Source organism: Canis aureus, chromosome 13 (genome assembly GCF_053574225.1).
Source record: "Canis aureus isolate CA01 chromosome 13, VMU_Caureus_v.1.0, whole genome shotgun sequence".
Taxonomy (NCBI): Eukaryota; Metazoa; Chordata; class Mammalia; order Carnivora; family Canidae; genus Canis; species Canis aureus.
This window is the reverse complement of record NC_135623.1, coordinates 22,058,538-22,084,565: the sequence shown is the minus strand read 5'-3', so window position 1 is coordinate 22,084,565 and position 26,028 is coordinate 22,058,538. Positions and strand designations below refer to the sequence as shown.

Below are 26,028 nucleotides of genomic sequence, written 5' to 3'. Positions count from 1 at the left end.
AGATAGTTTAATCATCGCCTCCTCTTCCCCCACCTACCTCTTCCCAACCCTATCCAGCTCCATCCCCTTTTTGTTGAAAAGAAGCAGCCTTCTGGCCTCTTGGGCCATCCAGATCCCAAGGGTCAGAGATCTCTGAGAGAGGGCACAGGACCCAAGAAGAGAAAGAGCCTTTAAAAGTTATCCAGTCTAACTTTCCCATTTTACAGATGTGGAAACACAGGGACAGAGGAGAGGCAGTGATTCAGCCACAGCCAAACAACATTCCGGAGGGCAGGTCTTCTTCCATACAGCATCACCTGGGCTCTACAAATTTCATTTCATTTCCGAAGAGGACCAATGGGGGCACTGCCACAGTTCTTTACTCCTGCCTCCCCCACAGTCCTATCTCTTTCAACCACTTCTGCTGGGCCATTTCAGCTCCTGTCTGATTAGGGCAAGCTTTCAGGAACCTCGACCAGTGGTAGGAATGTGGAGCTCTAGAGCTCCCAAAAGGCTGGTGGAGGTGGAGATCCCCCAGGGTAGGAATGCTCATCTAGTCTTTCACAAGTTCAATGAGAAGAGCTCTAAGATTCAGGCAAGATTACTCAAATAAAGTTTAGAGACTTCAGATTTTTGAAGCAATGTAGAAACCAGTATTTCAAATCATTCTTTATAATTACTGCCACCCACAGAGAGCACATCAAGGGAAACCTTTACTTTGATAATTCTAGGAGGTGAAATCTCACCCCAGGAACCACTTTTATCTTCCACCAAACACCTGCAGGTTGTAAAAGTAGTGGAGGGAGAGGCAAGAGCAGAGTGTATGTGTGTTTGGGAGTGGGGGTGGTAAAGGGAAGTTGGGTAGGATTCCAGAAGGGCTATGAGTATGGAAATCTCACTTCTTAATTATCTGAAGCAGGAGAGTCAGTATAATTAGGATATAAAGGAGTGCAGTTGGAGAAGAGTCAAAATAATTTCAAATCATGATATAGGTTCCTGGCTCTTACTTACCAGGTTGGATAGACCTTCGACTCCTCACTAAGGGGAGGTGAGAAGGAGTCTGGCTTCTTAGATCACAGCTTTCTTTTATTGCTCTTGCTTCCACTAAAACCAGTGGAGTTAGGCTTGAGGCTAGGCCCGGACTGCCTCCTGCCTGTTTTAAGTTTCCAAAAGGCAACAGTTGACTGGAAGGTAGGGACTGAATGGCAGGTAAGGCTGGGGGTGGGGTGGTGGCAAGGGCTGGGAATCTGTGTGGCAGGTATGGGAACAGAGGTCCTGGACTAAGGATTGGGGGCCAGGCTGCCCAAATTGGCAGCTGTAGAAGCAGTAGCACGTACGGAGGTGGCACGGCCAGCAGCTAGGCTGATGGGGCTAGAAAGCCTGATTAGGGTCAGGAATTGAAGTACTTCCAGGTCCTTTCAGGTGGAAAATGCTTTTATGGACTAGGCTGGGCCCCTCGTCAGGAAGCATTCCTCCTAAGAGCTTTACCCTGCCGCCCCTGCCTGATTGCCACAGTACACAAGAGCAAGGCCGTCGTGTCTTATCCTGTTCTACACACTGGCTCTAGATGGTTTTAACCTCGTGACTCATGAACCCATAGCGTATCCTTGGAGCCTACCTGATACGGAGCTTGCAACGACTCCACAAATCTCTGGCATGTCTTTGGGAACCCCCGCTCCTTTTTTAAAAGTTTATTTAAATAAACTCTAAACACACACACACACACACACACACACAGAATAAAAAAACAAAACAAAACTCTACACTCAACGTGGGGCTTGAAATCACAACCCTGAGATCAAGAGCCTCATGCTCTATTGACTGAGCCAGGCAGGTACCCCATGGGAGCCCTTCTTTATTGGGAAATAAATACAGAGTCAAACAGGTGGGCCAGCCAACATCTGTAGTTCTGAGGGACAAGAGGAAGGAGTCTGTCTTGCTCAGAACTCAGATCTCCATGAGCTGGTCACTCCCCACGATCACTTCGTTCACTCGTTTGGCTACAAAAGAAAAGAGAGAGGTTGTTTGAAAACTGGTAGAAAGGTGTCAATTTCAAACCAAATTGTTTCTAATTTCTGTGTTCATAAACATTTATGTCTCCTAGGTGGCTCTGCTCTTGAAAAGGCTTTGAGAATACAACCTGCCGGGATCCCTGGGTGGCTCAGCGGTTTGGTGCCTGCCTTCAGCCCAGGGCATGATTCTGGAGTCCCGGGATCGAGTCCCACATTGGGCTCCTTGCATGGAGCCTGCTTCTCCCTCTGCCTGTGTCTCTGCCTCTCTCTCTGTGTGTGTCTCTCATGAATAAATGAATAAAATCTTAAAAAAAAAAAAAAAAAAAGAATACAACCTGCCAAAGGGATTATAGGAGAGGCAGCATCTTCCCACACAGGAAGAAGGGACTGATTCTACACCTAGCTTCCAGGAGACTTCACATAGGAGGGGAACTGAATGGGCCCTAAAGGATGAATAGAGGTTTTTTCAGGCAGTGCATCAAGTGCTGGATAAGCAGTGGCCATTATTTTGTAAAGTCCAAACCTATATGGCCCTCCATGACTGATCCTTGCCTACCTCTCCACTTCATGTTCTACATTCTCCACTTATACCTACAAGCAATACTATTTTGTAGCTCTAGACCTTTGCACAGGCTGTTCTGTCTAGAAAGTCTTTCTTGACTCTCATCGCATCACACTCTTACCCTAAATGCCCTAAAATCAAGCACCTCCACTATTAGTGGTACCTTCCTGTCCAAACTGTCCATTTCCTGCTTTGTGAAAACACTACTTGATACATACTTCTGTCTCTATGTCATTATCGCATTCTCTTAGACTTCACTGCAAGAATCTCAAGGGGAGAGTTCATACCCCAGTGTCTAGCACAACTACTGGCATGGGAAAGATTTCAGAGGTCCCAGGTAATGATGAGAATAGCATATGATTATTAAGTAGACAGCAAAAGTTCAAAGGAGAAGAGGCTTGGTTAAGGTAGAGAAGCTCAGGGAATTGTAAAGCTGAGTATAAGTTGTCCAAGATGTTTAGAAGAGAAGGAGCAAAGAGGAAGATTATAAACCCTCAATATATTTAGGGGAACACCATGGAAGCTGACCAGTGATGGGGTAGAAGGTAAGAAGAGGGTTAGTATTCTAGGAATAACAGCTATAGAATAGAGGCAGTGAACAAATGGTCTGGGTGGGGTAGAGGGAACCAGGGGCATGCCATCTACTTTTTGCCCAGAGGATGGGCACATACAGGAGGACAGAGTTTTCCTGTCCTCCATTGGCTCAGACAGAAAAAGCTATCAGCTGGCTGAAAATGGATTCTTTCTGGGCAAGCTTGCCATGGCTTCTAAGGGTCCAACATGTTTCTTGTCACATCTGGGAGCTTGAATGTGACCCTGATAAGTAAGGCAGAAATGTTTGCTTTCCTGAGGCTCTACTTTAGTTTCAGAAGGCTTTGGTGCAGCAAAATGAAGATTTTTTTTAAAGACTTTATTTATTTATTCATGAGAGACACAGAGAGAGGCAGAGACATAGACAAAGGGAAAGGGAGAAGCAGGCTCCCCTCAGAGAGCCCGACGTGGGACTTGATCCCTGAACTCCAGGATCATGCCCAGAGCCGAAAGCAGAGCTTAACCTGAGCCATCCAGGTGTCCCTAAATGAAGATCCTTGATGATGGGACCAAGTTTCATAGAGACACATTTGGGTCTGTTCATACTGCCTATAGGCTGGAGCCTCTAGGTAGGTTTCTGACTGCAGCTTTGGAGACCTTAAGAATTCAGACATGTCTTCTGTTCTATCTACCTTTTCAGCTTTGTTTCTTGCTATATCTCCCTTGTACCCTATATTCTAGATTTTCCATATGATTTGCAGTTTCCAACACATCAGATTGTTTTTGCCTTCAAGTACTTGCTTATGTGGTTCTCCTTTGTGTATTTGATAAATAGCCCAAAAGTTCAAGATTTATTTTATTTATTTTTTTAAAAAGATTTTATTTATTAATCCGTGAGAGACACACACACACACAGAGAAAGACACACACAGGCAGAGGGAGAAGCAGGATCCATGCAGGGAGCCTGACGTGGGACTCCATCCCGGGTCTCCAGGATCACGCCCTGGGCTGAAGGCGTCGCTAAACCGCTGAGCCACCTGGCCTGCCCAAGTTCAAGATTTAGTATTAATTCCTTCCTTGTGCCAGAACTGATCAATTTTTCTTTTATGTCCTTAATTAACCCTGACAGTCTCCTACCATGATATCTGGGACATTTTTTTTTTTTAAAGATTTTATTTATTTATTTGAGAGAGAGAGACAGTGAGAGCACGAGCAGGGCAGAGAGAAGAAGTAGGCTCCCTGCTGAGCCAGGATCTTGACGTGGAGCCCTATCCCAGGACCCTGGGATAATGACCCGAATCAAAAGCAGACATTTAATCAACTGAGCCACCCAGGCGTCCCCGGGAAACTTTTCTTTTCTTTTTCTTTTTTTTTAAATTTTTATTTATTTATGATAGTCACAGAGAGAGAGAGGCAGAGACATAGGCAGAGGGAGAAGCAGGCTCCATGCACCGGGAGCCCAACGTGGGATTCGATCCCGGGTCTCCAAGATCGCGCCCTGGGCCAAAGGCAGGCGCCAAACCACTGCGCCACCCAGGGATCCCCCTGGGAAACTTTTCTATACTCATTTCTGTTTCTGTACTGGGGGCAGCTGGACAGCAAGAGGCAAATCTTTTTTTTTTTTTTAAGATTTTATTTATTCATGAGACACACACACATACACAGAGAAAGAGGCAGAGACACAGGCAGAGGGAGAAGCAGGCTCCATGCAGGGAGCCTGATGTGGGATTCGATCCTGGAACTCCAGGATCATGCCCTGGGCTGAAGGGAGGCGCCAAACCGCTGAGCCACCCAGGGATCCCAGGCAAATCTTTTTCATCTTTACACTTCTAGCCTACCATAGCCTAGAATATAGGAGGCAGTAATAGTTTACTGAATGTATGTGTGTTTTGGGAGTTATATGAGAGTATAGATGTAGGAAAAGAAGCATATACAGAAGAGAAGGCCTCCAACCTTTGTTGAGAGTATAACTGACACACGTGGTGCATTACAGCTAGGGTGTTTAGGGATCCAGAGCATCCTCAGGTCTATTTCTCTAACTTTCCCCACAGGAAGAGAAAACTAGGTCTTGGCTTTTCACAAAGTTTGCTATTATAGCACCATGTTAGACATAGGTAAACTCAGAGAAGAAAAGGATAGGAAAGGGACAAAGAAAAGGTGACAATGTGGGAAAGGAAAGACATTCTGAGTTTCTGGGTTAAAAGGACTTGAGTTTTTTTTTTTTTTTTTTTTTTTAAGATTTTATTTATTTATTTGACAGAGAGAGAGAGAGCAAGCACAAGTAGGGGGAGATGGAGAGGGAGAAGGAGAGGAAGAGGGAGAAGCAGGCTTCCCACTGAGCAGGGAGCCCGATGCGGGGCTCTATCCCAGGACCCTGGGATCATGACAGGAGCTGAAGGGAGATGCTAACTGACTGGAGCCCAGATGCCCTAACGAGTTCTAATTTGACTTTGAACAGATTATTTCATGTCTTTGGGCTTTAGTTTCCTCATCAAGTGGAGATTCTATAAGATGATTGACATAAAGAGCCCAGCACAATGCTCTGGTAAGTATTAAACAGAAATTACAGAATGGGGCTGGGGCTGGCTGTACTCCTGCCCTAGGAGGTGCTCCTTACACTTCAGAGCCATCTGTTTTCTTCAGTGAAAGGAATGGGAAGGAGGCCCAGAGATACTGCTCAGGCTGCTAAATTCCCTAAAGCTGGGGATGGTCCTGGAGTGTGACTGTCAGTCAGGCTCCACCCTTGAGATAAGGTTGACCAGAAAAGAACAAAGGAAATATTTCTTTGGCTAGCTTCTCAGGGCATCTCTCAAAACTCCTTTTTACCCTTTATCCCTCTACAGCCATGAATCAGCCTCATCATCTCCTATCTAGACTCTGACATTTATTCTTCCTTCATCCAGTCTCTTCCTAGTTTCCAGAGATACTGGGCTGTACTGAAAACAGTCTCAGTTCTAATGAACACTCTACTTGGCCTTCAATGCTCCAGACCAGAAGGGCAAATGAGGTGTCTGGCTGGCGCAAACAATGCTTTCTTCTGCTCTGCCAGGTTCCAAATAAACACCTGAGCCTTCTTTGGCCTGCCCTACCACTTTCCCCTCTACCCTCTGGTCTGCTCTTGATCTGGGGGTGGGAGAAGACTTACTCATTGGGATTCTGGGAAGAGAGACTAGATCTGGCATTTGGGGGATGGTTGTTATCTTCATGGGGATTCTATAAGGTAGAAAGAATCTGGAGGGAACCAACAAGCCATACTAGTTCTGCTTGGCTAGGGTTGGAAGCAGGTTGCAGTAAACACTTGAAAAGTTCCGGGCTGGAATCAGGTTGGGAAATATCTAGGATCCTAAGTATCCTTCCCGAAGAATACAAAGGGAGGCTGGTAAATTGAGGAGAAACCAATGGGATAGAAGGGAATGACAAGCTGCATATGAAAAGCTGCACTGTTGGGAAGCTGGGAAGGACTGCTGCCAGCCAGGACCTGACCTATACACCCATCAGGTCTACTTTCATGGCCACAGGACTGATCACTGTGGTCACAAGGAAGTGATCCAAGTTATCTCACTGACAATGAGAAGAGACATGAAGTCTCCAATTAGAGTCTCCAGGTTTTGACTTTGTTGGCAGTGGCTTTTCCACTGGCTTGAGCAGGAGGTCAAACTTGACTGCCAGGTTTTTTGCCAGAGACAATCTCATTAACTGAGCATGCTGGGGGTGGGGGAGGACCCAGAGTTTTGTTAGAAAATGGCTGGTTCTGCTGGTGGTGCTAAAGAGGGCAGAGAGGGCTACACTGGGCTACAAGAGTCACATTTTTGGGGTATAAGACTCATATGGATGTAGTGATTCTGGCATGTAAATGATTGAAATCTGGAGAGAGGATAGTATTGCCTCTAAGGATGAATGTTTTTTCCTGAAATCCTTCCATGTAAAGAAGACTGGGGATTTTGCCATCGACCGAGCTGTTTGCTGCTGAGGATCTGAGTTGTTGTTTGTCTGGGTCATCCATAGTAACAGGTCTCAGAGTGTTGCACTAACGGCTAGGAATTTGCTTTCTCCATATGGCTCAGTTGCAAAGAAAAGTGACAGTGGAGTGAGTGCCTGTGGGGCTCAGCCAGTTAGGTGTTTGCCTTCGGGTCATGATTCTGGAGTCCCAGGATCAATCCCCACATCAGGCTCCCTGCTCAGTGGGGAGTCGGCTTCTCTCTTTGCCCTCACTCTGCTGTGCTGTCTCTCAAATAAATAAAATCTTTTTTTTTTTTAAGATTTATTTATTTATGATAGACATAGAGAGAGAGAGAGAGAGAGAGAGAGAAGCAGAGACACAGGAGGAGGGAGAAGCAGGCTCCATGCCGGGAGCCTACGTGGGACTCAATCCCTGGACTCCAGGATTGCGCCCTGGGCTAAAGGCAGGTGCTAAACCACTGAGCCACCCAGGGATCCCCTCAAATAAATAAAATCTTAAAAAAAAAAAAAAAAAAAAAAAGAGAGAGAGAGATTGAGAGAGAAAGAAAAGTGACAGCAGGAACAGGTGACTGGCCAGGAGTACCTGTGGCAGGGAGGCACTGACTACTGTGCTGGATGCGCTGGTCCATCCAGCCTAGAGGGCAGAACAGGAAATGTTGGGATTCTCCAGTTTAGAGTCCAGATGACTTCCCTGGCCACCTCTCTTTCAGGATGACCATTAAAGGGCCTCCTTGATAAAATGGGGACATACAGTGTTAGAGCCAAAAGTCCATGAGATACTAAAGCCTCTGACATTCTAGGAGTTTGGCTAGCCCAGCCTTGTGCTCCCTGATGGGAGATGCCATGACTCAAAACCTCGTATCTCGCATTCAGTTGTCATGCATGCATTCTGCACACAGAATAGAAAGGGTCCTTACAAAGTAAAAGGAAGGAGTACCATTATTTTGTTGGAAATGGGGAGGAGAAGCAGCAGAAACTGTTAGGTTCCAGGTTCCAGCACACAAGAAAGGAGGGATCCCCTAGGGTGGTGGCAAATGGAGTTCATGCATTCAAATATGCCTATGGAGTCTAAACTCTTACAAATCACAAAAGGAAGCAGCTCCTGGCTCCAGGAGGGACTGAAAGGAGAAAGCACTGGAGGATGCTTCTACTTTTTGCTGAGCAGGAAAGAATTTACAAAGACAAAGAGGCAGGAAGGAGGTGGAAGAAACATTGTTTGGGACTACAAACCCAAAGAGAAGAGAACAAAAGACAGACAAATGCAATGAGGTGACAGGAAGAAACAGGATAAGAAAGCAGCTTCATAAACCAGCTGAGCAGCTGCTTTTGAAACTCTGGGGACCCTTCCAAGGCCTTCCCTGGAGTCAGAGAAAAGGCTGAGCATTCTAAATCCTGTTAAAAAATTTTATTAAGAGTTTTTGTTTTTTAATTTTTTAAATGTAAACTGTAGGCCCAATACGGGGCTTAAACTCATGACCCCAAGATCAAGAGTTGTATGCTCTACAGACTGAGCCAGCCAGGCATCCCAATTGAATCCTATTTTATTTTATTTATTTTATTTTATTTATTTTATATTTTATTTTATTATTTTATTTTATTTTATTTTATTTTATTTTATTTATTTTATTTTATTTTATTTTGTATTTGTTTGTTTATTTATTTGAATCCTATTGTAAGGAAATTACCAACAGGCCCCAGCTACTCAAGAAAGAAGTGTCTTTGTAACCCAAGGGTAGGCCTGGGTAAGCTGGTGTGTTGAGTTAGAAGAAAGAACCAAGACCTGGGGTTCCTGAAGATCAGAAACAGCTGGGATATGGAGGCCAAATATATTTTTCCAATTGGTCTGCGAAAGATGGACTAAGGGGAGAAAAGGTTTATCACTGATCAGATTCTATTGGCAAGCCAGGTGTGGCTTCTTCCTCTGGTCTTTTTGGAGGTTGTCTGGCAATAATTCAGGATGAAGACCCAGTTTTGTCAATTACTAGTTATGTTCCTTGGGTAAATTTCAACTTTCCTTTTTGTTTTCTTTTTAAAGATATCTATTTATTTATTTATGTATGTATGTATGTATGTATTTATTTATTTATGAGAGAGAGAGAGAGAGAGAGAGAGATGGAGGCAGAGACACAGGCAGAGGGAGAAGCAGGCTCCCTGCAGGGAGCCTGATGTGTGACTCGATCCGGAGTCTCCATGATCATACTCCAGGCTGAAGGCGGCGCTAAACCGCTGAGCCACCCGGCTGCCCAAATTTCAACTTTTCAAAGTCTCTACTTTTCCACTTCATCAATTGGGTCAATAATGAATCCCTACCTCAGAGAGTTCAATAAGATAGTGTATTCGAGAACATTTTAAAGCTATAAACTGCCTGGATGGTGCAGTCAATTAAGCGTCTGACTCTTGGTTTCTGCTTGGGATCTCAGGATTGTGAGATTGATCAAACCCTGCGTTGAGCCCTGTGTGTGGTGTGGCTTGGCATTCAGCACAGAGTCTGCTTGTTCTTCTCCTTCTGCCCCTCATGGCTCAAGTACAAGTTGAATCTCAGATGAATCTTCAAAGCTATAAACAACAACTGTGAGCCAGTGGCATTCTAGGAGGAGAGTGTTATCCATGCATTCAGTGCTGGGAGTTTCAGTTGGTGTGCCAGCCTTCCCACCTCACACACCATCACAGAAGAAAACAGACAAGGCTGCGGTGTCACCATTGACCAACACTTCTGCTTGAAGGCTCTCTGGTGAGGCACTGGGTGGAATGTGTCTGCCACGAATTGAATAAAAATGCCAGCCTTCCTTGTAATAAGGGCATGGACCTATGACATTAGGCTTGACCTACAGAAGCAGCCACCCCAAACTGGGCTGGGAACTAGTGCTAAAAAGAAGTAGGAACCAGAGAGAATCCACTTCGGGCTTGCTGGGTGGTAGAAGCAGCAATCCAAGCTGTGATATCCAGCGTTCAGTGAGGATGGCAGCAGAGTCCCAGCAGAATGGTATAAATCTTGGCTGAGCCCATTTTCTAGGCTTGATTCTGCAGCCATCATAGAACCGTGGGCTTAAACTCTTTATCAGCTTAAATCAGCCAGAGTTCGTTTATGATGCTTATAACGTCTTATAAAGAATTACTGATAAACTAGTGACACTCAGGAAAGGCCTCTCAGAAATGACCATTCTCACACACAGAGGAAGAAAGTGCTAAAATGTACTAAGAAAGGAACTGCAGAGGAGAGTTTCATCTAATCTCAAGTAGAGAAATAAAGGTGAAGGATGGTTTCAGGCCTAAACCTCACCTCCCCAATGCATTTATCAGTGTTACATGTGGGTCTTTTATCAGTGTTAAGTTTAGAAAAAAAGTAAGGAGAGATCTCATAATCGCAACCGTTTCAAATATGCCTTATGGATCCAAAATTCATTCACTCATTTGCTCCCTCCCATCTGTCCCCCACTATAAACTAGGACCTGTTCTGAGAGCTAGAAATGCATACTGAAATAAGTCCATCCTTGGCCCTAGGGATCTCAATCTAGTAGAGAGGCACATTCATAAATAATTGCCGTAACTTGTGAGTGTACTTTAATAAAGGTGTTGACAAAGTTCAGGGGTGCAAAAGAAGAAGGAATGCTTAGTTTGGCTGTGGGGAGCCATGGGAAGAATTAGGGAAGGTTCTATAAGGAGAAAACACTTGAGACGAGTCTTCAAAAGAGGAATTCCAGAAGGAGAAGGAATGTATAAAGGTTGTGTCTCCCTGGTTGTGCCCCGGGGAGACACAACCACACTGTGTGGATGGGGAGCTCTAAGGCCCTTGGTGTGCTCCAGGAGTTCTGTGTGCTCCTCACAACATTTAATTATATTTAATTGTCACAATAAAACATCATTATTATTGTCTCAATTTTCCTAGTTTCAAAAATAGAAGGTCCAGGGATGAAAAATCTAACCTGGTGCATACCCAGTGAGTTGCACAGCTGAGATGTGAATCCAGATCTGTTTGATTCTAAAGCTCAAAAGGGAAGTATGTGGCTTTAAAAAAGGGAAGGAGAAAAAACTGAAGAAGGCCTCTGTTTGCTAGGGAGAAGGAAAATCTTGTGGCTTCTACCAATTCAGAATTGGTGGGGTTAATTCCTTCAGCAACTCTCCTACTCCACTGTATTTTATTTTATTTTTAAAAAAGATTTTATTTATTCATGAGAGAAAGAGAGAGAGAGAGAGGCAGAGACATAGGCAGAGGGAGAAGGGAGAAGCAGGCTCCATGCAGGGAGGCTGACATGGGACTCCATCCCAGATCTCCAGGATCAGGACCTGGGCTGAAGGCGGAGCTAAACCGCTGGGCCACGGGGGCTGCCCCTCCACTCTATTTTAGATGTAGAAATAAAAAGGAATTAGCCATTCTTATTGATCTTGAGTTTTTTTTGTCTACTTTTTGTTTAAAAACATCCAGCCAAATTATGGACCATTCAAATTCTTAGCCCAGCAGAGAAACACTGATGTTTCTATGTCTCTTATGTACTACACAGGCATACCTCAGAAATATTGCATGTTCAGTTCCACTGCAATAAACTGAGTATCCTACTAATGCAAGTCAAATGAATTTTTTGGTTTCCTAGTGCCTATTAAGTTATGTTTATACTATATGGTAGTCTATTAACTGTGTAATAGCATTATGTCTTAAAAAACCAGTTTACATACATTAAAAAAATACTTTATTGTTAAAAAATGCTATCATCTGAGCTTTCAGTGAGTCATCATCTTTTTGCTGGTAGAGGGTCTTGCCTCAATGTTGATGGCTGCAGCCTGGTCAGGGAGGTGGATGCTGAAGGCTGGCATGGCTATGGCAATTTCTTTCTTTTTCTTTCATTCATTCATTCATTCATTCATTCATTCATTTATGATAGTCACACAGAGAGAGACAGAGAGAGAGAGAGAGAGAGGCAGAGACACAGGCAGAGGGAGAAGCAGGCTCCATGCACCGGGAGCCCAACGTGGGACTCGATCCCGGGTCTCCAGGATCGCGCCCTGGGCCAAAGGCAGGCGCTAAACCACTGCGCCACCCAGGGATCCCCTCTTTTTCTTTTTTTAAAAAGACTATTTATTCATGAAAGACAGGCAGAGACATAGGCAGTGGGAGCAGGCTCCCTACTGGGAGCCAGATGCGGGACTCGATCCCAGGACCCAAGGATCACGACCTGAGACAAAGGCAGATGCTCAACCACTGAGCCACCCAAGTGCCCCCCTCCCTTTTTTTTTTTTTTAATTTTTATTTATTTATGATAGTCACACAGAGAGAAAGAGAGAGAGGCAGAGACACAGGCAGAGGGAGAAGCAGGCTCCACGCACCAGGAGCCCGATGTGGGATTCGATCCCGGGTCTCCAGGATCGTGCCCTGGGCCAAAGGCAGGCGCCAAACCGCTGCGTCACCCAGGGATCCCTCTTTTTTTTTTTTTTTAAAGGCAATTTCTTAAAATAAGACAAGGAAGTTTGCCACACTGATTGACTCTTCCTCTCAGAAATGATTTCCCTATAGCATGTGATGTAGTTTGATAGCATTTTACCCACAGAACTTCTTTCAAAATTGGAGTCAATCCTCTGAAACCCTGCAGCTGCTTTAGCAACTAAGTCTATGTAATGTCCTAAATCCTTTGTTGTCATTTCCACAATCTTCACAGCATCTTCACCGGGAGTAGATTCCATCTCAAGAAATCACTTTGTTTGTCCATAAGATGTAACTCCTCATCTGTTCAGGTTTTATCATGAGATTGCAGCATTTCAGTCACATCTTCAGACTCCATTTCTTTTTTTTTTTTTTTTTTTTATTTATTTATGATAGGCACACAGTGAGAGAGAGAGAGAGGCAGAGACATAGGCAGAGGGAGAAGCAGGCTCCATGCACCGGAAGCCCGACGTGGGATTCGATCCCGGGTCTCCAGGATCGCGCCCTGGGCCAAAGGCAGGCGCCAAACCGCTGCGCCACCCAGGGATCCCCAGACTCCATTTCTAATTCTAGTTCTCTTGCTCTTTCCACCACATCTGTAGTTACTTCCTCCCCTGAAGTCTTAAACCCCTCAAAGTCATCCATGAGGGTTGGAATCACCTTCTTCCCAAGTCCTATTCATGTTGCTATCTTGATCTCTTCCTGTGGATCACAAATTTTCTTTTTTTTTTTTTTAAGATTTATCTATTTATTTTATATATAGAGAGATCATACGAATATGGGAGGAAGGAGCAGAAGGAAAGGAAGAGAGAGGATTTAAAAAAAAAAAAGATTTTATTTATTTATTTATTCATGAGAGACAGAGAGAGAGCCAGAGACATAGGCGGGGGGAGAATATCCCAGGACCCCGGGATCACATCTGAGCCAAATGCAGTGCTCAACTGCTGAGCCACCCCGGTGCCCTGGAGAGAGATCTTAAGCAGACTCTTTATTGAGTGTGGAGCCCAATGCAGGGCTCGATCTCATGACCCTGAGATCATGACCTGAGCCAAAATCAAGAGGCAGATGCTCAACTGACTGAAACATCCAGGTACCCCTGAACCACAAATGTTCTAAGAACATTTAGAATGGTGAATCCTTTCTAGAAGGTTTCATTTTACTTTGCGTACATCCTTCAGAGGAATCACTCTGTATGGTAGCCTTAAGAAATGTACTTCTTTTTTTAGAGAGAGAGAGGGAGAGAGAACATGAGTGAGCAAGTGGGGTGGGGGAGGAGTAGTGTGTGGGGGAGGGGCAGAGGGAAAGAATCTTAAGCAGGCCTAGAATGGAGCCTAATTGGGCTTGATCTCATGACCCTGAGATCATGACCTAAGCCAAAATCAGGAGTCAGATGCTTAACTGAATGAGCCACTGAAGTGTGCCAAAATCTAGTTCTTAAATAATAAGACTTTTATTCTTTGATCTGTGGGCTACAGAATGGATGTTGTGTTAGGCATGAAAACAATATGAATCTTATTGTACATCTCCACCAGAGTTCTTGGGTGACCAAGTGCATCATTAATGAACAGTATTCTGAAAATAATTTTTTTTCTAAGGAGTAATTCTCAACAGTGAGGTTAAACTATTTAGTAACTCATGCTATAAACATCCAGGCTTTGTTGTTGCATGTATAGAACATAGGCAGAGTAGATTTAGCATAATTCTTTTTTTAAAGATTTTATTTATTTATTCATGAGAGAGAGAGAGAGAGAGAGAGTAAGAGAGAGGCAGAGACACAAGCAGACTCCATGCAGGGAGCCTGACGTGGGACTCGATCCCAGGATTCCAGGATCACGCCCTGGGCTGAAGGCAGGAGCTAAACCTTTGAGCCACCAGGGCTGCCCTACTTCTCCTTTCTATGGAAGTACTAGATGGCATCTTCTTCCAATAGAAGGCTGTTTAGTGTGGCTACTTTCATTAATTGTCTTATAGACAGATCTTTTGGATAACTTACTGGAGCTTCTCTCTCAGCTCTTGCTGCTTCACCTTTACCTCTATGTTATGGAGATGGCTTCTTTCTTCCAAACTCATGAACCCACCTGTGGTAGTTTCCAACTTTTCTTCTGAAGCTTCCTTACCTGTCTCAGCCTCCACAGAATTAAAGAGTGAGGGCCTTGCTCTGGTTAGGCTTTGGTTTAAAGGGAATATTGTGGCTGATTTGATCTTCTACTCAGACCACTCAAACTTTCTCCATATCAGCAATAAAGTGGTTTTGCTAATCATTTGTGTGCTCACTACAGTAGCACTTTTAATTTCCTTCAAGAACTTTTCTTTTGAATTCACAACTTGGCTGTTTGGCACACAAGGCCCAGCTTTCACCCTATCTTGGCTCTTAACATGCCTGCCTCACTTAAAAGCTTGAATCATTTCTACCTTTAGATTTCAAGTGAGAGACCTGCAACTTTTCCTTTCACTTAAACACTAGAGGCCATTGTAGGGTTATTAATTGGTCTAATTTTAATATTGTCTCTCAGGGAATAGGGAGGCTAGAGGCTAGGAAAGAGGGTTATGACCAAGAGTAAGAACACACACAAGGTTTATCAGTTAAATTCACCATTTTATATGGATGCAGTTCATGGAGTCCCCCCCCCCCCCCTTACAATAGTAACATCAAAAATCACTGACCACAGATCACCATAACAAATATAATAATAATGAAAAAGTTTGAAATACTGCAAGAATTACCAAAATGTGACAGAGAGACATGGAGTGAGCAAACACTGTTGGAAAAATGGCACCCACAGACTTGCACAACACAAGGTTGCAACTAACCTTCAATTTGTAAGACATACAGTATCTGTGAAGCACAATAAAAAGAAGTGCAATAAAACAAGATCTGTACAAGGTATGCCTGTACAGTTTTTCTCCAGCTACAGACCAGAGCTAACAGCATAGCTCGTAACATCACCTTGAAGAGAACAGAAGCCTTTGAGTGAATGGCTTCTAAAGAAGCTGCTAACCTTTCTCTGGGCCAGGAACCTATGGGACCACGTCTCTTAAATATCAGGTCAGACAAGGTAGTCAAGGAGTTTAGGAGGTCAAAAGCTAGTTTTGTTGCTTTTGTTGGATTGCTGGCCTTTCTCACTTATGTCTAAGAGCCACTATGAAGATTTGGTAATACTCTGGGGGCCATTCGATCTTTTTGGTATGTTTTTAAATTTTAGATAATAAGGCTGCATATATTTATCTGTAAGATAAATTCCTAAAAATGGAACTGTTAAGTCAAAGGCAAAAGGTTTGACAGTGATGTCCATCCCCCTCCAAAATGGCTTTATTGATTCATGTTCTCCCCCACAGAGCATGCTTGTGCTTCTTCCCTTAATTGTCACTGACACTGTGCACCATCTACACTACCGTGCTAAGTAAAAAATGGCATCTGTGATTGCAATTTGGTTTACCTTTGGCTTCAATCCTCTGGCCATTTCCAATTAGGCAGTTCTTGATGTCCACTCCCTTCTCGATCACAGCATTGTTGCAGATAACGCTGCCCTGGATGTTGCTTCTGTAATACAGTAGCCAAGTTAAAGAGTGTCCATGGCTCTCATCACCATCCTCACCACTGTGGGTTGGGGCTCTTCAATGAGCTAGGAATAGAGGCTCCATCCAATTAATGGCTACATGCCTCAAGTTATCACTAGGAGACAGAATGGCTTAGCTGGGCCAACGGTAGATTTGACTTTAGCAAAGTCCAGAGTTTAGATATGCTCATAATGCTCTTTCCCACAATGGCTTGACAACTGCAGACCCTATGACTTCAGTTTTTTAGGTACCCCAGACCTGGAGGTCTAAACTCTACCCAGTCTCTCCTTTTTTGGTGTGGGGTGTGGCACTAGTCCCATACTGACCCATCAATCTAGCTTCTCACTTGGAAATATATTCCAAATTTCATTTAAGACTTAGATTAAAAAAAAAAAAAAGACTTAGATTCCATGAATCTTCCTAGGAAATCAGCTATGGAAACAATAGATGCCCCACAGCTCTCACAACAGACTCTGGTTAATCAAAACCATACTCATTTAGAAAACCAAAACCAAAACCCAATGTTTTTTATAACTAGCTCCATGCCACATCAAAGACTACTATAGATCCTAAAGCCAAGCCACACTCTCAAGAGTAGCACCTCTTGCTTTTAGCATCTGAATGTTGAAGGAGCATCCTTCTGGCTCCTGAAGACCTGGTGAGTGAGAAGAAAGGTCCTTTTGAAAGTCTTCACTAGGCACCCACTATCTACCTACTCCTAGGTGCTATGCTAATAATCTTTTTTTTTTTTAAGATTTTATTTATTTATTCATGATAGACGTAGAGAGAGAGAGAGAGAGGCAGAGATACAGGCAGAGGGAGAAGCAGGCTCCATGCCGGGAGCCCGACGCGGGACTCAATCCCAGGACTCCAGGATCGCGCTCTGGGCCAAAGGCAGGCGCTAAACCGCTGAGCCACCCAGGGATCCCCTATGCTAATATTCTATGTACATGATAGGAGTAACTTACAAATCTAGCCATTTCACCAGAAAAATCATCTGAGCAGTGTAAAAAATAACAAACAAAGACACCCTCATTGTCCTGGCTTCCATCAATCTTTTTTGGTAGGTCTGAGATGGGGGTGCCTCACGTACTTAATTAGAAAAAAATTACATGATTCTGGGAGTATCATTTTTGCCTCTGATGCAGTACCAATAACAAACACATTTTGCAGATGAGGTAACAGATTTAGGGAAGTTAAACCATTTACCCTAAACCACATAATTGCCAAGTAGTAGATTCAAATCCAGGTCTGCCTGACTCTAGAATCCATACATTTAATCATAAAGCCATATAAAGAAATCGAGGGAAGACAAGACTGGAGGAAGCTTGCTTGAAACTGCCAACTTGCTTTTCTGAGCCAAATGGCTGGCTCTGTGAAAAGGAAGGGCTCTGTCCTACCAAGGGAATAATCACTGCCCTCAAGAGTCAGAAGTGGGCAGCTAGAGGGGAGAAGGAAGGTGAGTAGGAAGGGTGTGAGCATCCATTTAAGCAAACAAAACAAAACAAAACAAAACAAAACAAAACACCAATTAAGGAAAAATCCTCAGGCAACCCAGAAGGCAGGGAGGGGGGATGGGAGGAGGAGACATTCCAAAGACTGAAACTATTAATGCACAGGTCATTACAAAAGATTCTTCCCAAATGCCAAAACTTTAGTAAAATGCAGAAAAGGAATTCTAGCCCGTTTATGGCATTCCAGAGTCTTCTTTATCTCTATTCTTCTGGAAGGTTAAAATTGGTCAGAAAGCAGCAGAAGGCCAAAGCTACAGCACCTCTGTGGTGTGGGCTAGAGATAGGCAGACAGTATTAGTTTATTTTTTTGGCTTAAGTTCAGGATACACGAAAAAAAAATTTGGGATACATAGTGGGTCAGCATTAAGAGACCTTCCAGAACTTTCCAACTTGCCTTCTGTAAAGCCTTCTGCAAAGTAGTCCAATAAGCAGTTGGGGTGGTTTCTGCTTCTTGATGAAAATTCCCCCAAAAAGAGTAGTAAGGAAGTATAGAAAGCCTCAGAAACAGGCTCCTGGGACACAGCAGGCTCATAATTGGCCACTGGTTTGTACTGAAAAGTCTCCTGTCTTTTTTCAAAGTGGGAGTAGGAGAATACTTCCTGCTCAGTAGTTTAAGACCCTGAGAATGCATGTTCTGGAGGTAGGGAAGGGGTAAACATAGTTGGCAGACAAGAAACAGCCTAGAGGAATTGAAGCGGCCATAATTAGAGACTACTACATGGCTATTTTGGAATTTGGGATCTAAATGGGAACCATTTCTGGAAGGAAGAGGCTAGATTGACTGAGGTCAGATTCTCATAGCAATGGAGAGCCTGGTTCTCTTTAGGTCTGGCAAGTCTGATTGAGGTGTTCAGGAACCCTGTCTCATTTATTTTATGTATAACTCCCTCTAAGACACATAAACTACCAATGTAGAGCCTGCAGATGTGATGGGGGAAAAGTGGGTTAATTGAAAAGAAGTTGGGGGCTCTCCTGAAGCTCTTGGTCAAAAGATCTGTGGAAGGCTTAGAGATGAACACCTGACAAAATGCTTAGTGAGTGTGAAGCTCTTTTCTGCCATTTGTTTCTTCATTGTTTCGTATTGCCACTACTACGGTCACAAGTCACCTCCATTAGCAAGGCTGAGGTATTCAGGAAAAATGTCAAGTCAATACAGCTTTCCGCCTAACCAGAAGGAAATTCCAAGATTAAGGATTTTATTGAAAGTGTGTATGTGCTCCTGCTAGAGAGGAAGGACTGATACTACCTCATCAAATAAGCCCTCTCCATGGTGCCAATCTATAATAATGGCTTTGCCTTTTCTGCTCCGTGTGTAAAGTGGAGGGGAGGTGACTTCCTCTATGGCTCAAGAAAAGAACTGGCCCAATTCCAAAACTATGGTTTTTGCAATGTAGTTTTAACTCTTAGCTTGATACTAAGGACTCCACTGTGCTAATACCAGTTGTGTTTTCTAAGAAGCCATTCAGATGGCTAAGATTAATGGGATTTTGGTCCTAATTTCTAGTTGGTGGGGTTAAATTATTATTTTTTTTGAGGAGGGGGAGGGGCAAAAGGAGCAGGAGAAAGAATCTTAACCGTTCCCCACACAGCTCAGAGCTGAGCCAAAGGCTGGGCTCATTTCTACAACCCAGAGATCATGACCTGAACCAAAATTGATCTGATGTTTGACAGACTGAGGGACCCAGGAGCCCCTTGGTGTGCTTAAATCTTAAGCTAAACTGCAGGCTTTGGGGAATTACCCTGAAAATTCTAAGGCTTCAGTGGAGAAGACCATGAGAAAAAAACAGAGGTCTACAGTAAGATCTGTAGATCCACTGCTTGGCCAAGCACACTAGGCCGTACTATGTTGTGGCCTAGGACATAAGGAAGAAGGCCTGGCCAGGGAAGCAAGAGGGCCTCCAAATTCTAGTTGCTCTTCTGGTTTTGGTTAGAAGTTTCTTCAGTTTATTACAGAAGTAAAAGGAACTCACATGACTCTGATGTCGAATATTTCTCAGTCATTACACAAAGCATTTTATGTTCATTATGTAACTTAATCCTTTTAGCAAGCCTGCAAGGATGGTGGTATTTATTCTAATTTTTACAGGGAAATTTGAGGCTCACAGAAGTTGAGCAATGTGCCCAAGCCTACACAGTGGTAACTCTCCATTGTGTGAGGGACTCGGACTTGGCTGGTGACTGGGCAGTATTTGGCAAAGAGCCATGAAACTTTTCAGTAACTCTGAAGACAGGCAGGTTTTCTTTAGACAGAAGCTGGTAGGCTTTCTAAACTTACTCATAGTCTTGGGTGAGAAAAGAGTATGGAATTGGAGATACGCATAGTTTTTCTAGTCGCATGACTAAAGCCTGACTTTAGGCCAGCTCACTACTTTAGTCCAAAGATAATGGTTGAGTCACCTGGATTTCCCCAGAGGCAAGAGCCTCTAAACCTTAGCCCAAGGGATCTTGTCTAAGAGTCCCTCTAGATGAAGAATCATGTATTATTATTATTAATTAAAGATTTTATTTATTTGACAGAGCGATAATAAAAGCACAAGCAAGGGGAGAGGGTAGGCAGAGGGAGAGGAAGAAGTAGGCTCCCTGCTGAGCTGGGAGCCCCATGTGGGGCTTGATCCCAGGACCCTAAGATCATGACCTGAGCTGAAGACAGACGCTTAACCCACTGAGCCACCCAGGCACCTTGCATGCATTTTTAATGAAATATTCCAGGCACAGAAAAAAGTCTGTATTAGTAGACAGTATCGTTTTCCATGCTTTAAGATGGATATAAATAAATAAATAAGATGTATATAAATATATACATATATAATTCTCTATGTATCCCTCTGCAACTTGTTTTTTTTTCCGTTCAACATCATATTTGTGAGATTTACCAGGTTAATTCAAGTAATGAGACATAGTGCTTGAGAAATCTCTCACCTTCCTGTCTATGGTCAGTCTTGCTCCTGGTTCTCAGATGAAAATGTACTGGCTTCAGTGAGCAGGCTGAAAATGTCCTCCCTTAAGTTCCATGTGTCTCTCTTCACTATGTAAAGGTTTGGTGGTGAGAAATGTCTCCCTTCTAAGAAACCTAAGTCCTTCTATTCCCTAAACAGAAGCTAAGAAAAAGAAGGGTTTGGAGGGAATTAAAGAAATGAAGTAGTAACCTCAAAGAATTAAGATGTAGTATTCTCCATCCAAGAAGATGGGTTTAGTAGAGGCAAGGAATGAGTCAAAAGTCCTAAGGAACCCCTTTAAGTACAGGGGATCTTTCTAAAGTTTCACAATTTGGTATTTCCACGAATATTACAAAGAAACACGGACATGATTCTTCTAATAATCTAATAATCGCAAAAAATAATTTGTGACTCTAATTACCACAGATTAAATTTCATGTTTAAGGGAGTTCACTTTTATACACAACCTACCCATTTATCAATATTTTCCTTCCTCCCTTCCTTCCTTCCTTTCTGATTTTATTTATTAGAGACACAGAAAGAGAGACACAGGCAGAGGGAGAAGCAGGCTCCATGCAGGGAGCCTGACGTGGGACTCGATCCAGGGTCTTCAGGATCACACCCTGGACTGGAGGCGGCACTAAACTGCTCAGCCACCAGGGCTGCCTTTTTTTTTATTTTTTATTTTATTTTTATTTTTATTTTTATTTTTATTTTTATTTTTATTTTTATTTTTATTTTATTTATTTATTTATTTATTTATTTATTTATTTATTTATTTATTTATTTATGATAGGCACACAGTGAGAGAGAGAGAGGCAGAGACAGGCAGAGGGAGAAGCAGGCTCCATGCACCGGGAGCCCGACGTGGGATTCGATCCCGGGTCTCCAGGATCGCGCCCTGGGCCAAAGGCAGGCGCCAAACCGCTGCGCCACCCAGGGATCCCCCAGGGCTGCCTTTTTGTTTCATTTCTTACTTGGCTATATTATGTCTTCAAATGGAGTTTTCCAAAACTCCATTTCATGGAGTTCATGGTTCATGGGTGACACATCTCCTGAGCCCTGGAATATTTCTGATGATTTCATATTTCAATCATAATTTGACTAAGCTATAAGATCCTTTTTAAAAAATATTTTATTTATTTATTCATGAGAGACACAGAGAGAGAGGCAGAGACATGGGCAGAGGGAGAAGCAGGCTCCATGCAGGGAGCCCGATGCGGGACTCGATCCCAGGACCCTGGGATCACACCCTGAGCCAAATGCAGAGGCTCAATCACCGAACTACTCAGGTGCCCCTAAGCTATAGGATTCTTAGGTTACGATCGTTTCTCCTCCAAATTTTCTAAATGTTGTCACAAAAATGTCTGAGGACAGCCCTCCTATGTGCCTCAATGTTTTTTTTTCTTTCAGTTCCATATGCCTTGAGATTTTGCAAAAGAGATGTTTGCCAATTCTCCTTTGGTTTACCCATGCCCTTATTCCTTATTCTGGTTGAATCTTGGTGTTTTCTTTGGATCTGATTTACATTCCATTGTGTCTGGAAGATATTCTTTAGTCTGTGTACAGGTATGTGGTGTTATCTAGTTTTTCGTTTTTTTATTTTATTTTTTTGTTTTAAAGATTTTATTTATTTATTTATGAGAGACATAGAGAGAGAGGCAGAGACACAGGCAGAGAAGAAGCAGGCTCCCTGGAGGGAGCCTGATGTGGGACTCCATCGCAGGACCCTGGGATCATACCCTGAGCCAAAGGCAGATGCTCAGCCACTGAGTCACCCAGGTGCCCTAGTATTATCTAGTTTTATAATAGATGAAGCTTCCTTTTCTAGTTTTGTTTGTATGTTTTTATTTTGGTGAGTTTCAAGGAATGAAGCACTTGATGCTTTTTTTCTAGAAGTAGACACAGCTTTTGGCTAATTATAATTATAGCAGGGGAGGTTAAATCAGAAATTTCTATTTCTCATTTGGAAAATACAAGATATCTAGTATATAAAAGGTACAGTATTAGCTATTAAGAGATACAAAGATATAGGAAAACCATTTCTGTATTCAAGGAAATCTACAGTTGAGGAAAAAAGAAAAATGCACTAAATGGCACACGAGCATACATTAAGTGTTATGGGTGCACAGGGAACAGAAGTAGGGGATGTAATTTCTGGCTGGGACAATTCAAGAAGGCTGCATGCAGGAGCTGGAATACTTATTGGATTTTGAAAGATGAGTAGGAGGATTTCTATAGGTAAAGATCTCTAGAGAGAGGCAATTGAGGCAGAGTGAATGTCAGGAATAAAGGGGAGTAGAAAAGTAAGGGGCCCAGTGAGCAGGGCAGTCAGTTGAGTGTAGGTGAAGAGGACGCTCAGGGGTAACAGTGGGAAGCAATAATGTATTGTTTGGCTCTGAGCGCTGCACTTGCTACCTGTAGTAGCACAGAAAATCTAGATGAAAACTTGGCTCCCTGGCCTGCCTGCTTGCATGTGAAAGAACTACTTTACACTGCTGCTTGGGTCACTCATTTTGGACTAGGAGGAGCTACAGGAGATGTTGCACAAGACCAGAGAGCCAATGAGACAGAACACAGAACTGATACTGAAGCCTCGACAATGAAGTTTTCACTAGGCTTTGAATTGATGGGGATCGGCTGTCATACAACTTGGAATTTCTACCAAAAACTGAAAATGAGAAAGACAGGCAGGAGCCTTGTCTGCATAGTCTCGCCTACACGTTCCCCAAGGTGGTCCTATTAGCATCCCTCAAGCCCTGAGCACCTTGTTCAAGCCACTGTCCAGAAAGCCTCGGCAGCTCACCACTGCTGGCAGAGACAAGCAAGCCCGGAATATGAGAAACCCCCTTCTGGATAAATTCATGCTCCTACTCTGCCACTCAGTTCAGATATAACAGCAACAGGGTAATAAAGTCTCATGCGACTGCAATTTAATTACTTTTCCCAAATTTACCATAAGTAATTAAAACTAAATGACCTGGAAATAATGGGAAAAGGTTCATATGGGATGCAGGATGTCTGATCTTATCACCAGGAGCTAATTTGCCCCAGATTGGGTAATCTCTAATGCTTTCCTAGTCATTAGCCTCATGTAGGCTGCCTACATCTCTCCAAGTTTTTTAGTGGAAAAATAGCAGTCACCGCCATCTAAACCTTTACTGTTTCCTTAGCTTATAAACCCATCCAAGATTATACCTCCTCCAAAACAGCAATGGACTCTAGGGTATTATGCTAGCATTATTTATGGATTTCTCTCTCTTTTTTTTTTAATAGTTTGGCAGTTTATTTTTTTTTAAGATTTTGTTTATTTATTTATAGAGACACAGAGAGAGAATGAGAGGCAGAGACACAGGCAGAGGGAGAAGCAGGCTCCACGCAGAGAGCCTGACGTGGGACTCGATCCAGGGTCTCCAGGATCACACCCCAGGCTGCAAGTGGCGCCAAACCACTGCGCCACTGGGGCTGCCCTGAATTTCTCTTATATGAGCAAGCTGGAGTTTCCTATGGAACCTTGGTTCCTTACCAAGTCTCTTCATGTCAATTCAGGACATCAACACTGGACTTTAAAGAGGTGCCAGAGAGTTGCTCCTTTGTCTGTCTGCCCACGAGAGGGGAGGAGGAGTTTGCTAATTAGAGCAAATGGGAAAGTTATGGCATTGTCTTCCTCAAGTCTGAGGCAGGATGAGACACAGTGGAAGTTATAAAGCTTCATGAACTACTCTGGAATTAGGTGATCAAATGGATAAAGGCAAGTGTGGTTCTGGTTTTCAGAAGAATGGTGGTACCATGATTCATGCGTGAATCTGGAATGGGACATAGAATTGCAAGGGTGCAATGAATAGAAAGTATGGAATTCCATAATTTGCTCATCTATAAGAATGCATACGCTGAGCCAGGTGACTTCTGTGGCCCCAACTCACTAACATTCCTGGACTCAGTGCTGGAACTAGATCATGAGAAATCTGGAAGTTCAAACTGTATTCTAAAGGTAATGGGAAGTCTTCAAAAAAGTTTTTACAACAGGGACATGATCAGAGGTATCCTTTAGGAAGACAACACTGACAACATGCCACCTCTGTGAAATGAGAGAAAACAATGAGGATGATGATTACGATAAACAAATAACAGCTAACATTTTTTTGACAGCTAACATTCTATGTTCACACACTCTTCTAAGTGCTTTTGTTTATTTATTTAGTACTCCCAATAAACCTACAAGATAGTTTCAATTTTTACCCCATTTTATAGTGAGAAAATCACGCACAAAGACGTCAAGTCAATTCCTTAAGTGACTAGTAAGTGACAGAAGCAGGATTCAGTCTGGCAGCCTGACTCCAAAATTCATGTTCTAATCCATAGAAGGAATGGCACAAGGGCTGATTTGGAAGAATAAGAGGAAATAGAAACAGCAAAATAACTTAGAGAACACCACAATGATTCAGGAAGAGGTCTTTGGGGGTCTCTCTTCTCAGTCACAAACTGGCTACTAGATACCGCCACATACTTGGAAATCTTAGAGGTACTTCCAACTTCATGTGCCCCTTCACAAAGCCTTTTCTCCCCACAAATCTGCTCCTCCCTCACCCTTCCTCATCTGAGTATACCACCACCTACCTCGTTTTGCCAACTAGAAACTTGGGCTTCACCTACCAACTGTCCTCTCCCTCACCCCTTACATTCCTTCCTTGTCCTTTCCTTGTTAGTCACCTTAGATTCCTTTTCTTATGCCTAAAATTTTTGATGTTCCCCAAGGCCTTGTCTTGGTTTCTTTTCTTTTAAGGCCACACACCTCCGGGTGATCTCCTCTACTCCCACAGCTTCGGTTACCATCTCTATGCCCACCCCTCTCTCAAACCTGTACTTCAAACACAGGTTCCTTTCCTGAGCTCCATGCCTGCACATCAAGTCCTGCATGTCAAGGCCACCTGCCAGGAACTCATCTTATCCCATATGGAACTCGTCATTTCCCTGCCTCCCACCCTGCAAATCCTCTGCTGATTTCTATCTTAGTGAATAGAACACCAGAAACCTTATTGCTCAAGCAAGAAATCTGGAAGTCTTCCCTAATTTCTCTTTCACTTGACATTTCCAGGCAACCACCAAGCTATTCATAGTTTTTAATCACCTTATTATTTCTCTTCCCTACTGCCACTGCTACTGCCTTAGTTTAGGACCTCTTCTATTTTACCAGGATTGTTTCAGTAGTCTTCCTGCCTCCATGTTTACCCTCCTCACATCACTCTCTACACCATAGTGTAGCCAAAATGATCTTCATAAAATGTGGATTTTTATGTTATCCCTTTCCTTTAAACTCTTAAATTACTGTTACCTATTAAACTTCTTAGGGGACAGTCCATGATTTGGCCCTTGGCCATCTGTATAGCCTTATCTCCTATGTATCTATTCTTCTTTGAATTCTATATTTCAGTTATTATGAGTTATTTATCATTCTTTCATATAACAAGTATTTATTGAGTTCCTGTAGGCCCTCAAGATAGAACAGTGAAAGAAAAGATAAGGTACCTACATTCTCAAACTAACATTTATTTGAGACAGGTAA

The 26,028-nt window shown here is 43.2% G+C and overlaps 1 protein-coding gene across 2 annotated transcripts in view; it reads right to left on the bottom strand.

Moving 5' to 3' along the window:
* Nucleotides 1-1,796: 1,796 nt before the first annotated feature.
* Nucleotides 1,797-26,028, bottom strand: part of EIF2B3 (eukaryotic translation initiation factor 2B subunit gamma) — a 143,847-nt gene continuing 119,615 nt past the window's right edge. For both annotated transcript variants that reach the window (XM_077845228.1, XM_077845229.1), the window contains 2 exons: nt 15,895-15,998; nt 1,797-1,979 (listed from right to left, as the gene is read on the bottom strand). In XM_077845228.1, coding sequence (XP_077701354.1) covers nt 1,927-1,979; nt 15,895-15,998 — 157 coding nt within the window. In that variant the 3' untranslated portion in view covers nt 1,797-1,926. The remainder of the gene's footprint in view (nt 1,980-15,894; nt 15,999-26,028) is intronic.